The sequence below is a fragment of the Eubalaena glacialis genome, chromosome 9 (assembly GCF_028564815.1).
Source record: "Eubalaena glacialis isolate mEubGla1 chromosome 9, mEubGla1.1.hap2.+ XY, whole genome shotgun sequence".
NCBI lineage: Eukaryota > Metazoa > Chordata > Mammalia > Artiodactyla > Balaenidae > Eubalaena > Eubalaena glacialis.
In genome coordinates, this window is record NC_083724.1 from 8979244 (window position 1) to 8993527 (window position 14284).

Genomic DNA, 14284 nt, shown 5'->3' on the forward strand with positions numbered 1-14284 from the left:
AAAGTTCAAGGTGACCCCTTTCCCCACGACTATGTGAGGGAAAGCAAACCAGAAAACTCTCGGTGGCCACATGATTGCCTCATCTTAAAATCCTGAAGTACTTTTATCCAAAAGATGATGAGATCTGTCAACTGAGTAATTTTAAGGGGTTCACCTCACAGTAGTCTATTGTTAAAAGCCTATAGTGTGAAATTCACATGGAGCAGAGGGGGACTCTTGTTCAGAGCCAATGTTTTATTTTCTTCAAATCCCTAGCAACTAGTACCAACAATATTGATGTGTCCAGAGATCAGGGAAAGGCCTCTTTGCTTCAACTCCTGGCTACACCAACGCTCAGAAGATGGGTGAAGAAAAACTATGACAGAAGAAGGTCAGCGAGCCCTCTTCACCCCGTCACTGCCAGAGTAGGGGCTCTGAAGATCATCTAAGCGTAAAGGTTCTTCCTTTTCCCCTCAGCTGCCAAACAGAAGCAGCTTTGTTCCTACTGCCATTAAGGGAAGTTCATGAGGATCATCTGAGACTGGATTAGAATTAGCTGGGAAGTCCTGAGCTCCCTCTAAACACAGTATAAGCAGCCTTCCCGCCCTTACCATTGTAACACTCCTAGCAGCTTATCCTTGTCATTGTGAATCTACGCTGGCACAGAACATAAAAATAATACTGCTTGTCCCCAACAGCCATGGAGAAGGAAGATCTGCCAATGCCATTCATCCAGCAGACTAGTACAACCTGACCTCCTGCTCCGGATGAGGCTGGACTAGATGCTCCTATAATTCTTCCCAGACTGAAGATTCTATGATTTGATGGCATCTTTTTTTTTTTTTAATTGGAGTATAGTTGCTTTACAATGTTGTGTTAGTTTCTGATGTACAGCAAAGTGAATCAGCCACATGTATACATATATCCCCTCTTCCTTGGATTTCCTTCCCATTTAGGTCACCACAGAGCATTGAGTAGAGTTCCCTGTGCTATACAGTCTGTTCTCACCAGTTATCTACTTTACAGATACATCCATAGTAGTGTATATCTGTCAGTCCCAATCTCCCAATCCATCACACCAGAACCCTACCCCCACCGATTTGATGGCCTCTTGACACAGCATAACACCCAAAATCCTCAGAGCCTTGCATTACGAGTGGCTATAATCATTTCCTCTTTCCTCCTCAAAACAATCCTGAACAACAAGGTTCAGACAGGCAAGGACTGACTTTAAGACACAGGGGAAACACCACAGCAAGAGTAAGTCCTGAAAAGTTTCCAACTGTCAAGGCCCCCAGCCTGGAGACTGGAGACTCATCACTGAATGAAGGTTCAGGCTTGCTTTGGGATGATTTGAAGGTGGACCCTGGGAGCCACAAAATCGTAGACACTGCTCTGTTAGCCTCCCTTCCCTCCTGACTCTCAAACCTGCTGGCTTTTCTTCCTGTACCTGGCTGTAAATGTTTGTGTCCCTCGGGGGTCAGCCCAGGCCCTCTTCTCACCCTGCACCCTCTCCTCTGTGATCTGACCCACTCTTTTTTTTTTTTAATTATTTATTTATTTTATTTTATTTTTTAAATTTTTGGCTGCGTTGGGTCTTCATTGCTGCGCGCGGGCTTTCTCTAGTTGTGGCAAGTGGGGGCTACTCTTCGTCGCGGTGCACGGGCTTCTCATTGCGGTGGCTTCTCTTGTTGCAGAGCACGGGCTCTAGGCACGTGGGCTTCAGTAGTTGTGGCACGAGGGCTCAGTAGTTGTGGCTCATGGGCTTAGTTGCTCCGCGGCATGTGGGATCTTCCCGGACCAGGGCTCGAACCCTTGTCCCCTGCATTGGCAGGCGGATTCTTAACCACTGCGCCACCAGGGAAGCCCCCAACCCACTCTTAACTCTCTCCAACACCTGATGACGCCCAACCCTAATCTCCAGCCCAGACCTCCTGCACATCTGCCCTTAGACAGTCCATAGGCACCAGAAGCACAACGCCTGCAAAAGGAAACGTTCCCCAGCAAACCTGCTTCTGCTCCTTCTTTCACGTCTCAGTGAATGGTACGGCCTTCCAATAGGTTGCCAAAGCCGGAAAACTGGGAATCTTCCCCAACTCCTTCTCCTCACCCTCTGCATCCAATCAATCACCATAACCTGACACTTCTACCTCTGAAGACTCCTTCAAGTCACTTTACTTCTCGCCACCTGCCGCTACTTCTCCATCCCCCCCGCCACCACCTCCAGCCTGGACCACCACCATAGCTCCTAATTGAACCCTCCATCCAGCCTCCACACAGCAACCAGAGGTCTTTCTAAGCCATGTCTCTCCCTGACTTAACGCCTTCAGTGGTGTCCCAGTGCTCCTGGAATAGGGATAAAGCTCCTTCACAAGCACAGGAAAGCCCCGAGCACCTCTCCAACTTCTCTGTGCATACTCCCTTGGCGCCCAGCTCCAGCCAGGCTCCAGCCTTCTCATTTTCCTGCCAAGCCTGGATATTTCTCTATGTGACTTACTGTCCCCCATGCCCCATCACCACCACCCTCCTCTTGGCCAGCTCCTCCACATCCTCCGGGTCTCCCTCAGCCTCCCTCAGTACCCAGGCCTTGTTGGGGGCTCCAACATCACCACACCATAGTGCCCCTCTCAGGGCACTTACCCCAGTGTATGACCACTGCCTGTCTGAATCCCCCTAGGACCAGGTCTCCTTATACACCATTACATCTGCAGCTCCCACACAGCTTCTGGCACATAGGAATGACTGCATAAACGTTGGCTAAATGAATAAAAACCCTTGGTCCCAGAACCCACCAAAGCATGCTGAAATGGAAACAAGCCATAATGTATGGTCCTGGGTTTCTCTGGCATCTCAGAAGTTCTCCAAACAAGGAGTGACTGCTGGAGACTCTGATTCAAACCCATCTCTTCACAGCTAGGCTCCAATGATTTTTTAAAAATTTGTTTGTTTTTCTCTACTTTTCTCCACATCTCTCTACATTTTTTAGCTCCCAAGAATAAAATAGGCTTTCCTAGTGCAATAATTACTTAATATCTCATTTACTTCCTACGAGGTCAGCTGTTAGGTCAAATCATTAGTAGACATTTAAAGTGAAATACCATCAGCATATAAGAAACAGAAAGAAAGGAATATTGGAAATCTGCCCGGTGAGAGCTTGCAATTTGAGCCATTAGTAGTTATTCTTACTTTGGAGCCCCAAAGACATATATTAAGATCAGATCAGTGTATATCAGAAGCAAATTGCTTTGTTTTAACCAACGCAAACTTTTCCAAAGAGCACTGAGCGGGCAACAGCTGGCTGTTATCTGGTGATTACTAGATCCTGTGTCTATCAAAACTATGAGCGATTTGTTTCCTTGACTCTGCTAAGGACTTACTCATAACCTTGAGCAGACAAACTTATCTTGGTAGTTATATCTGTAAAATAATAATAACCCCTTATAATGACTCATTGTTTTCTGAGCAATTTTTTGGATTATTATTTGATGCAAGCCTTCAAAGAATTCTGTGATGCTGGGATTAGAATTTCCAATTGAAAAAGATGTTAAATAACATGTCCAGGTCACCCAGCCACTAGGGGTCGGAACTGGGACTGTCAGCTGGACGTTCTGACTTCTAGTCTAGAACGCTTTCCACTCCACAACACTGCTTCGCGCTGACTTTTTTTTTTTTTTTTTTTTTTTTTTTAAAAAAAGCCTGGGGACAAAAAGCAAGGAAAACTCATACTTGCTGCAATTCAAATGAAGTCTTGGCTATCTCGCCCTAACTTCAGTGCTAGCAACAGCCCTTCACAGGAGAAACTGATTGAAGCAATCAAATCAGAGGATCGCCTTGGGGATTCTCCAAGCACTTCTCACAGAGGCGAGCCACAGGACTGGGGTTCACGATTTATGGCTGTTGAGTTGCCAGTGATAACTTCACAATTTGGCCTGACTACTCCACTAAAGAAAAGATTCTGCATTAGCAGCCAAACCCCTGTTTGTCTAAGAGGTGCTATGTGCCAAAAACACCAGAGGGAAAATCTTTTAGTGCACATTCAAAAAGCCCTTTTTGGATCCTGTGGCAGATATGCTCTCTTATATCTGCTGGGTGACACATGGATGGTCCCTGAGTCGCAAACTGCTTCTCATCGAAATTTTACCCCAAATTAAACTACTTATCACCCTATCATAAGAGTGACATTTAGTCCAAAACAAAGAAGACTGTGTTTAGAAATAAACGGCAAGAATACTGCATATTAAAAAACTACAGGGGGGCAGTGGGGAGGGGAGGGTGGGGAGCCTCTGGGATTCAACCAAAGCTGTACTCAAATGACAACTCATATCCTTAGATGCTTTTATTAGAAAAAAGTTAACCAAGCATTTGATTCAAGAAATTAGAATAAGAACACACACACACACACACACCCCCCCCCCACAGAAAGAAGAAACTGAGTTTTTTAAAAGACAATTAAAATAGACAAATCACTACCAAGTATTTCCATGAAAATAATAATACTAACAGGGTAGAATGAGAAAAGAGATCACAACTACCGATGCAGAAGATATTTTTTAAATTATACAAATCTAATTTAAAGTTAATAAATTTGAAAATTTTAGGTTGAAAGGCCTATTTTATAAGAAAATATAAATTGTCAAAATTGATTCAAGAAGCTGAAGAAAGCCTGAATAAATAAATTTAAAAGACTGTCAAATATTTATCCTCTTCCCCCCCAAAAGCAACAAATTCAAATAGCTTTATGGATAAATCATTCCTAACATTCAGGGAAAGGAATGTCCATGTTATTTTATCTATTCTGGAACATGCAAAAAGATAAGAAACTTCCCAATTCATTTAAGGAGAGAGAAATTCTGATGCAGAAGATCTGAAAAAGACGGGAGAGAGAGAGGAATTAGACACACATACACACACACACACACACACACACACACATATATAAAATACATAGTATTCAACTGTTCATTCCAAATATTTCTTGAGTGCCCACTATGTACCAGCATTGTTCTAGGTGCTGGGGATACAGAAGTGAACAAAACAAAGGCTATGCTCTCACGGAGCTTACATTTGGCTGGTGGAGGCCGAGATAAAAAAAAAGCAAAGAAAACAGTAAGTATGAAATGTCAGATTTGACAATTCAGCATGGTGAGGGGGATGAGAAAGTAGGGGGAATTTCAATTTTATATAAAGTAGTCAGAGGAGACCTCACTGGTGAGGTGGCATTTGACCAGAGACCTAAAGGAATTAAGGGAACAAGCATGCAGATATCTGAAGGAAGAACATTTCAGACATAGGTAACAACAAATGCAAAGTCCTGAGGTGGGAACACACTTGGAATGATCAAAGAACAGCAAGAAGACTCCAATGCTAATGAATATAGATGCAAAAATAATAAGTAGAATTTGCTAACACCGAAAAAGAACACTGCATGTCTACCAAGTAAGTTTATCTCAGAAATGCAACGAATGATTGCTCAATATTACAATTAATTAATTATATTACATTACTAGATTAAATAAGAAAAACTATATGATCGTTTCAAAAGAAACTAAACCAGTAGCTAAGCCTGGTTTTAAAAACAAAACAAAAACTCTTAGTAAGCTGGAACTAAAAGGAAGTAATTTGGATGTCAACTTCCTTAGGGAAGCTTTCTCTAACCTCCCCAGGCTTACACCAGACTAGTGCCCTGTATCATTCCTTTGTAATTCTTATCACAATTATAACTAACAAATTATTTGTATTAACTGTAAGACTACCATATTAGAATCCTTTTAAAAAGTGAGGCGTTTCAAAAATATGATACTTTTAATTAATAAACTAGGAATGAAGATACAATGTGACCATTCAACAACAATTTTTAAAATTTAAATGAATTGTCTAAAAGGACACAGGATGAGAGTTATAACAAGAATAAGTAGCTTTTATTAAAAGTACACAGAAAAGGACTTCCCTGGTGGCGCAGTGGTTAAGAATCTGCCTGCCAATGAAGGGGACACGGCTTCGAACCCTGGTCCAGGTAGATCCCACATGCCACGGAGCAACTAAGCCCGTGCACCACAACTACTGAGTCTGCGCTCTAGAGCCCGCATGCCACAACTACTGAAGCCCATGCACCTAGAGCCCGCGAGCCACAACTACTGAACCCACGTGCCTAGAGCCCATGCGCCACAACAAAAGGAGCCACCACAATGAGAAGCACGTGCACCACAACGAAGAGTAGCCTCCACTCGCCGTAACTAGAAAAAGCCCGCGCGCAGCAACGAAGACCCAATGCAGCCAAAAATAAAAATATAAATAAATAAATAAATTTATTTTTTAAAAAAATAAATAAAAATGGGCAAAGGGTTTGTGTAGACATCTCTCCAAAGAATATATACAAATGGTCAATAAGCACATGAAAAAATGCTCAACATCACTAGCTGTTAAGGAAATGCAAATCAAAACCGCAATGGGATACCACTTCACACCCACTAGGATGGCTATAACCAAAAAGACAGATAATAACAAGTGCTGGTAAGGATATTATGAAATAGGAGCCCTCATACACTGCTGGTGGGAATGTACAATGGTGCAGTCACTTTGGAAAACAGTTTGGCAGTTCCTCAGAAAGTTAATTACCATATGTCCCAGCAATTCTATTCCTAGGTATCTACCCAAGAGAACTGAAAACACGTTTCAAAAATAATAAGTATAACATAAATTCTTCCAATCCATGAACATAGTATATCTCTGCATTTATTTAAGCTTTGCTATCTTTCATCAGTATTTTGTAACTTTCAGCACACAGATCTAGAACATGTTCTTTTAGATTTACACCCAAGTATTTCATGGTTTTTGTTCTACTATAAATGATACTATTTTAGATTTCAATTTCTAATTGTTCATTGCTAGTATATAGAAATACAATATATTTTTGTAAATTGACTTTGTGTCCTGCGACCTTGTTAAACTATCTGCAATTCTCCTTATCATACAGTTGCTCCCTTATTTGTGAAGTTAAGAATTTTTATTTTCACATTGCAATACAGCAAAGAAACTAGGATATTAAAAGTAAATTTGTTAAAACGTCAATTCTCCCCAAACCAATCTACAGATTCAAGACAATTCCAAACAGAATCCCAGAAGAATTTTTAAAAATAGAAATTGACAAGCTCATTCTAAAATTTATATGGAAAAGCAAATGAACCAAAAGAAGCAAAACAATTTTGAAAATGAAAAACAAAGCTGGAGGACTCACAATATCCGGTTTCCAGTCTTACTTTAAAGCTACAGTAATTGAGTCAGAATAGGTGTTAGTGAAAGCATACATATAGGTCAAGAAATAGAACAGGGAGTCCAAAAACAGACCCATCCAAAGATGGTCAATTGATTCTCAACAAAGAACAAAGACAATTCAATGCGGAAAAAGGATACTCTTTTCAACAAATGGTGCTGGAACAAATAGACACTCACAAACAAAATAATTTACATATACACAAAAATGAACTTCGATCATAGCTCACAATATATAAAATTAACTCAAAATGGATCAAAGACTAAATATAAAGCCTAAAACTATAAAACATCTAGATGAAAACACAGGAAAAAAAAAAAAAAACATAGAAAATCTTTGTGAACTTGGGTTAGGCAGAGATTTCTTAGATAGGATACCAAAAGTACAATCCATAAAAGAAAAAATTGATAAATTGGACTTCATAAAAATTAAGAACTTCTGCTCTTTGAAAAATACTGTTAATAGAATGAAAAGACAAGTCACAAACTATGAGAAAATATTTGTAATTCACGTATCTGATGAAAGAAACGTACCCAGAATACATAAAGACCTCTCAAAACTAAAATAATAAGAAAACAGACAACCCAATAAAAAATATGCAAAAGATTTGGACATTTCACCAAAGAAGATACACAGATGGCAAATAAACACATGAAAAAATGCTTAACACTAGTAGTCATTAGGAAAATGCAAATTAAAATCATAAGATACCACTACCTCTGAGAATGGCTAAAATTTTTTAAACTGACAATACCAAGGACTAACAAGGATGCTGGTGAAAAATGTAAAACGGTATAGCCACTCTGGAAAACAATTTGACAGTTTCTTATAAAGTTAAACACACACTTAACACACAACCCATTAATCCCACTCCTAGGTATTTACATATCCAAGTGATATGTTCACACAAAACCTGTGACTGCTTCTAGAAGCATTATAGAAGCATTTGCAATTGCCCAGAAAGTGAATAACTCAAATGCCCAAATGCCCTTTAGCTGGGGAATGGAGAAACTGTAGTACATTCCTACAACAGAAGAGTAGTTGGCAATGAGAAGGGACAAACTACAGATATATGCAACATGGATGACTGTCAAATGCATTATGCTAATTTAAAGGAGGCACATTCAAAACGCTACATACTGTATGATTCCATGGATACGACATTCTGGAAAAGGCAAACATATAGGGACAAAAAACAGTTCAGTGGTTGCCAGGGCCTGGGGGTGGGAGGGCAGGATGACCATAAAGGGGCTGCACAAGGGAATTTGGGGGATGATGACCTGTTCTGTATTTTGATTATGGTAGTGACTATATGACTGTATGTAATGGCTGAAATTTGAAGAACTGTTCACTAAAAAGGGTAAATTTTACTTATGCAAATTACACCTTATTTTAGAAATGAAAAAATGCAACATGCATTTAATATATTTCAAAATATAACACTTAAATTATCTGTATGCTAACCAAAGTTTCTTTAAAAAAAAAAAAGTGTAAGAATGAATGAAAACTGCTTCAATCTAGGTGTCCTCTCAACTTCTGACACATCCTATGACTCAGGGCCCCATCTGAAAAAGGTATGTAATATATTTAATATACAAATTGAAACAACATTCTTTTCCAAAAGAATGTGATTCTTATAAACTAACATGAGGAGAAATTGCTAACAGCTAGGAAACAAGAAAAACAGTACATTTTGTAATCCTTGCATCTTTGAAACACACTGACAAAACTTCAGGGAATGAGTAAATTTTGGATTACAACATGGATTTACATAATTGAAACATCATCCATTAACATAAACTAGATAAAAAAATGCCTCAAAAAAATGAAATTCTCGAGATTGAGACTGACATATATACACTAATATGTATAAAATGGATAACTAATAAGAACCTGCTGTATAAAAAAATAAATGAAATACTAAAATTTTTTAAAAAATGAAAATTGATGACTAATAAGAACCTGCTGTATAAAAAAATAAATAAAATAAAAATCAAAAATTATTTTTAAAAAAATGAAATTCTCCTTTCTCTTACAATCTCTTTGCAAAGTCAACAGCAGGAAAAAAAAAAAAGAAAAAAAAACCAACTATATTTTATAGAAAGAAAATAAAGAAAAAAAAAAGTAAAGAAATGAGTAGAACTGGAAACAGAAGTTGGGTCAGGTTACAAATCATCCATATATTCTTCAGGTCTATTCTTCCATTTTCCAGCTCATTTGCACCTCGTTCAAGAAGTTTACCGAAGTTTACCAAAGACTCCACTTTCTCCCCCAAAACCCTGGCCCCCCAGGAAAGAAGTATTCTATCTCTTCTTGAAATCCTCTAACACTTGTACTGAACCTCTTTGTTGATCTTTTCATAATGATAATATTGACTGAATTTACTGTGTGTCAAGAACTGTATCAGACGTTATACCTGCATTACCTCATTTAATACTCATAGAACCACATAAGGTAGGTGGCTATTATTACCCATTTTATAGATGAAGAAATTGAAGCACAAAAGGGTTCCATTATTTACCAAAGTCACACAGCTAATAGCGGTAGATCAGAATTTTATCCCAGGTAGTTCAAATCCAGAGCCCATTCTCTGAATCGCTATACATAAAGATTAAGTCATTCATCCAACATTTACAAAGACTAAGCACTAACTCTCACACTAAAGACAGACTTAACAGAAAAACAAATATCATATCTTAATGCATATATGTGGAATCTAGGAAAATGGTACAGATGAACCTGTTTGCAAGGCAGAAATAGAGACACAGATGTAGAGAACAAACATATGGACACCAAGCGGGGAAAGGCAGGGGTGGAATCAATTGGGAGATTGGGATTGACATATATACACTAATATGTATAAAATAGATAACTAATGAGAACCTGCTGTATAGCACAGGGAACTCTACTCAATGCTCTGTGGTGACCTAAATGGGAAGGAAATCCAAAAAAGAGGGGATATATATGCATATAACTGATTCACTTCGCTGTACAGCAGAAACTAACACAACATTGTTAAGCAACTACACCCCAATTTAAAAAAGAAGAAAAAGAAAAAAAAGGAGTATACAAATACCAAAAAAAAAAACCAAACCAGACAGACTTAAGAATAAGATGAGGTCCTACTCTCCCGTGAAAGAGCTTCTGGTCTAGTTGGAGACCAACACAAAGAAGTGCAATACACTGGTTATACCTTAAGTATGTCAGGGGAGTGACAGGGAGGGCATCTCAGGATTGTCTGTGTCTGTCACAACAGTGTGACACTGTCCCATATTTTAGTGTCCCTGTATTCCCCCATAATTCCTACCAGGCTCTGAACAAACCTTTGTTGAATGAACAGCTAACACCCATCTCCTCTACTTTTGTTGTGTCTGTACCTACTGCCACTCTAAAACTCAACTTAGAAAGATGTGACAGGAAGCCAAAAACTACATTTACCTTCCTCTCAATCATATCCTTAAGAACATTGATTCATTCCATGAACATTTATTGGCTACCAACTATGACCAGCCACTGTTTTTGGTATGGGATACAGGGATGAACATATCAGATAAAGACCATGCTCTCCTGGAAGCAACATTCAAGTGGATGAAACAATCAAACAAGTACCAAAAAACAAAAACAGACAAAAAATCCACCAACCAAAAAAACAAAAAATGAAACAATATCACTTCAGATCATTTTAAGTGCTATGAAAAAAATAAAATTAGGGAATATGATAAACAGTGACTATGAGGTGTTAATTTAGACCGGGAAGACCAGGCTGTGAAGATGACATTTAAACTGGTGCGTGTTGGTTAAAAAACATCTTTGTTTTACTCCTATTTGTAGAGGAAAAAGGCAAAGCTAGAAACCCCATCCGAAATTAGGAGTCAGAATTAACAGAATTCTTTGTGTCACTGACAAAGAATTGCAAAAATATTTTTTCCAAAATTTATACCTAACTCAATTGTTATAGAAATAGAATGCTTTTCACACATTCACCAACTTCATGTAAAATTGGTTTGGTTTTATTTTTGTAAACAGTGGCTTTGCTTTATTTCAGAAAATAAATTTTGACCATATTGCACGTTAATTTTTTTTGATACTTGCTTCTAAAAGTTGGGGGGAGCTACCTGCATGAACAAGGGTCACGGCAAAAGGATGCAAAAACGTGATTTCTATAACACCTGTTTTCGGGATTTTGTTTTAAAAGCACCTTATTCAAATATAACATTTAAAAGAATGTAACATAACAATCCACATTTCACAACCCTTTAAAAGGCATACTGGAAGGAAATGGTATATCTAGAACAATGAAGAAAGTTACTTTTTACTAATGCTGCAAGGAAATGGACAAGAGGTTTTTAAAAAATTAATTAACACTGATTTTGGCAAGTCATTTAACTGCTCTGAGCCTCCATTTCTTTCCCAAAGGTAAAATGAGGGTGTTGACATTAAGGATCCCTATGGGTCCTTTCAGTCCTAAAGCCTTTTTAAAGGCTTTGATTGGCCTTTAAAAATAGAAGGTACGTGATTCAGAACCTTTACCACATGGGGAAGGCAGGTGATAATCATCGTGGGCACTTTTTAAAAAACTTGCTCATTTTGGGGTTCAGTTTTTACAACAATTTTCTTCTGGTGTAATAGGTCAGATAAGGTTGTACAATTGGGAATATTTTCTATATATCAACGAAAAGAATAAGGAAGAAGAAACAATTATGATGCCTCAAAAGGACCATTACAGTCAAAAACATTTGACAACCAGAGAGAGAGCGAGAGAGAGGAATTGCTCTAATATGACAGAATCATTGGAAAGGAAACTAATTTCCACCATTTTTATTCTATTTCCTTTCTTATCCTCTCCCACAAAGTCCACTTTTAATTTTCTCTCAATTCCAAAAGAGGTAGCGAAAGTTACAGCAATCCTCTCACATTTTCTGTTAAAGAAACAGCCGAAATATTGAAGAGGCACGATTTGTCTACACAGATCATCAAGCTTATTTAGCACTGGGGACGCCGTTTTCCAAATATTACCACCGTCACAGCTCACTCCGCTGCAGCCCACACGCTCCACCATCCATTTTTAAAAATCCATTTACGTTGTGCCTTTCATCCAAACCCACGAACAACCATTTCCTCCCTGCAACAGTGGCTGGAACTGCCCGAAACCAAGCATCGGCTGAGTCCTGCTAACAGGCAGACTGCAGACTGCGGTGCTGGGCAGGGACACTCCTCCCGCGCACACTAAAGCTTTCCTCGTCTCCCGGGTGATTTAAGACGGTTCAGGACCCTGATAAGACCCCGCCCTTGAAGCCAAGACCCAGGATCGGGAGGAGGACAGAGGCGGCCTCAGCCCAGCAGAGCCAAGCCTCTGGAAAACAGGCTTCTCTCCAGCTGCCAGGAGTGGCCCAGGCTGGGCGAGCGGCGCGTCGGAGCCAAGGCGCGCGGAGCCGCTCCCAGGTGGGTCTCTGCAGCCGGGGACCGCGGCTCCGGCTCCCGGGAGGGAGGAGGAAGGGGGAGGAGGACGCAGGCCGGGATCTCGCTCGTCACGACTCACGAAGGAGGGTGGGAAAGAGGGAGGGACTGGAGACGGGAAAAGGAGTGGAATCAAGGAGCTTAGGGAATAAAGAAGGCGAGGAAAAGGAGAGAGGAAATGAGGGGAAGGTACTGGGAGTGAAGAATGGGGGTGCAGGGGAGGATAATGGGCTGCAGAGGGTAAAGGCGAGGTGAAGGGGGAGCGATGGGGTGCCAGGGGTGAAGGGGGAGGGATGGAGCGATGGGGGTGGAGGGAGATGGAGGTAAAGAGGGAAGAGCGGGATGGGGCGAAGAGGGGAGGGGTGGGATGAAGGGTAAGGGATGGAGCAAAGGTGGGGGGGGCGGAAGGGGAAGGAATGCGGGAAGAGAAGAGCAGGGGAAGAAGGGAAGAGGGCGCGGGCCGCAGGAGGCCGGGAGGGACTTCCCTCCGAGGAGGGCGGCGCCGGAATAACGGGACCCTCCCAGCCAGGAGCCCCGGGCCGAGCGGGGCGGGAGGCCAGCGCGGAGGCCGGGGCGCTGCGGGCAGGTACGGCGCCCGGCTTCTCCTGGGCAGCCGTAGCCGCCGCCTGCGGGGAGGACCCCGACTCCACTTACTCTCTCCGACCACCGCTTTGAGGCCAATGGGGGCCATCGCGCTGCGCGAGTCTCTGGGCTCCGAGCCTCCTCACGCGACGCCTACGGACACCGCCGCCTCCCCGGCTCGCCGCGCTCTGCTAGCTGCAGCCAGCCACCCTGCAGCCGCGCTCGGGATCGACTGACGCGCGGACCCGGCGCGGGGGCGCGGCGCGAGCCAGACCGAGGCTGCCGACCCGCCAGCGCGCGCGGGGGGCGGGGCCGGCCGGGGGCGGGGTCTCGCGCCAGCCGTTAGCGTCACCCGCTCGCCTCCGCCAATCGCACTGCGGCCCGGAGGCTCGGCCCCGCCCGCCGAGATGCGGCTGGAAGCGAGGAGGTCCCTGGCTGGTGGGAGAGCCACGCCCTTCCCCCCACCTCACGCGCCGCGCGCGGCCGGGACAGCGCGCGCTCCCGGGGCGCTGGGTCCAAGAATCTTGTCCGCAGCCTCCGCACCTGAATCCCTGGCCTCAGGCTACCGACGCATTCCATCTTCCTGAAACCCCGCTGTGGTCTGTCTTACCTATTTCTGGGAGCCTTACATCCACCCCTCACCCCTCCCACCCCCCCCCCCCGCCCACAAAAGGAACTCAGAAACTAGATCTCTTATTAGTAGTACCCACTCCCCAAAACAACGTAACGTAAGGTTTATCGACACCATCTTTATCTCTTTGGGTACCCATATCCATAAATCCACCATTCACTGAGCTCTTACATGCATCATCTCATTAAATCCTCGCAATAATTGGACATTGTTTTTAATCTCCATTTTCAGATTGAAAAAAAACTAGGCTCAGAAACAGTACTAGACTTGCTTTCAGGTTGTGTTTCATTCATTAGCAAATATTTATTGTTCTCTCACTACTATATGTAAGCCGCTGTTCTAGGCATTGGAGCTCCAGCCATGTA

General features: G+C 42.0%; 1 protein-coding gene across 3 annotated transcripts in view; it reads right to left on the minus strand.

Annotated features, from left to right (window-relative positions):
• STXBP1 (syntaxin binding protein 1) overlaps window positions 1-13573 on the minus strand; it is a 69827-nt gene extending 56254 nt beyond the window's left edge. For all 3 annotated transcript variants that reach the window (XM_061199886.1, XM_061199885.1, XM_061199888.1), the window contains exon 1: window positions 13361-13573. Coding sequence is in view for 2 of the 3 variants with exons in the window: in XM_061199885.1 (XP_061055868.1) it covers window positions 13361-13397 (37 nt within the window). In the remaining variant the exon portion in view is untranslated. The remainder of the gene's footprint in view (window positions 1-13360) is intronic.
• Window positions 13574-14284: the final 711 nt, after the last annotated feature.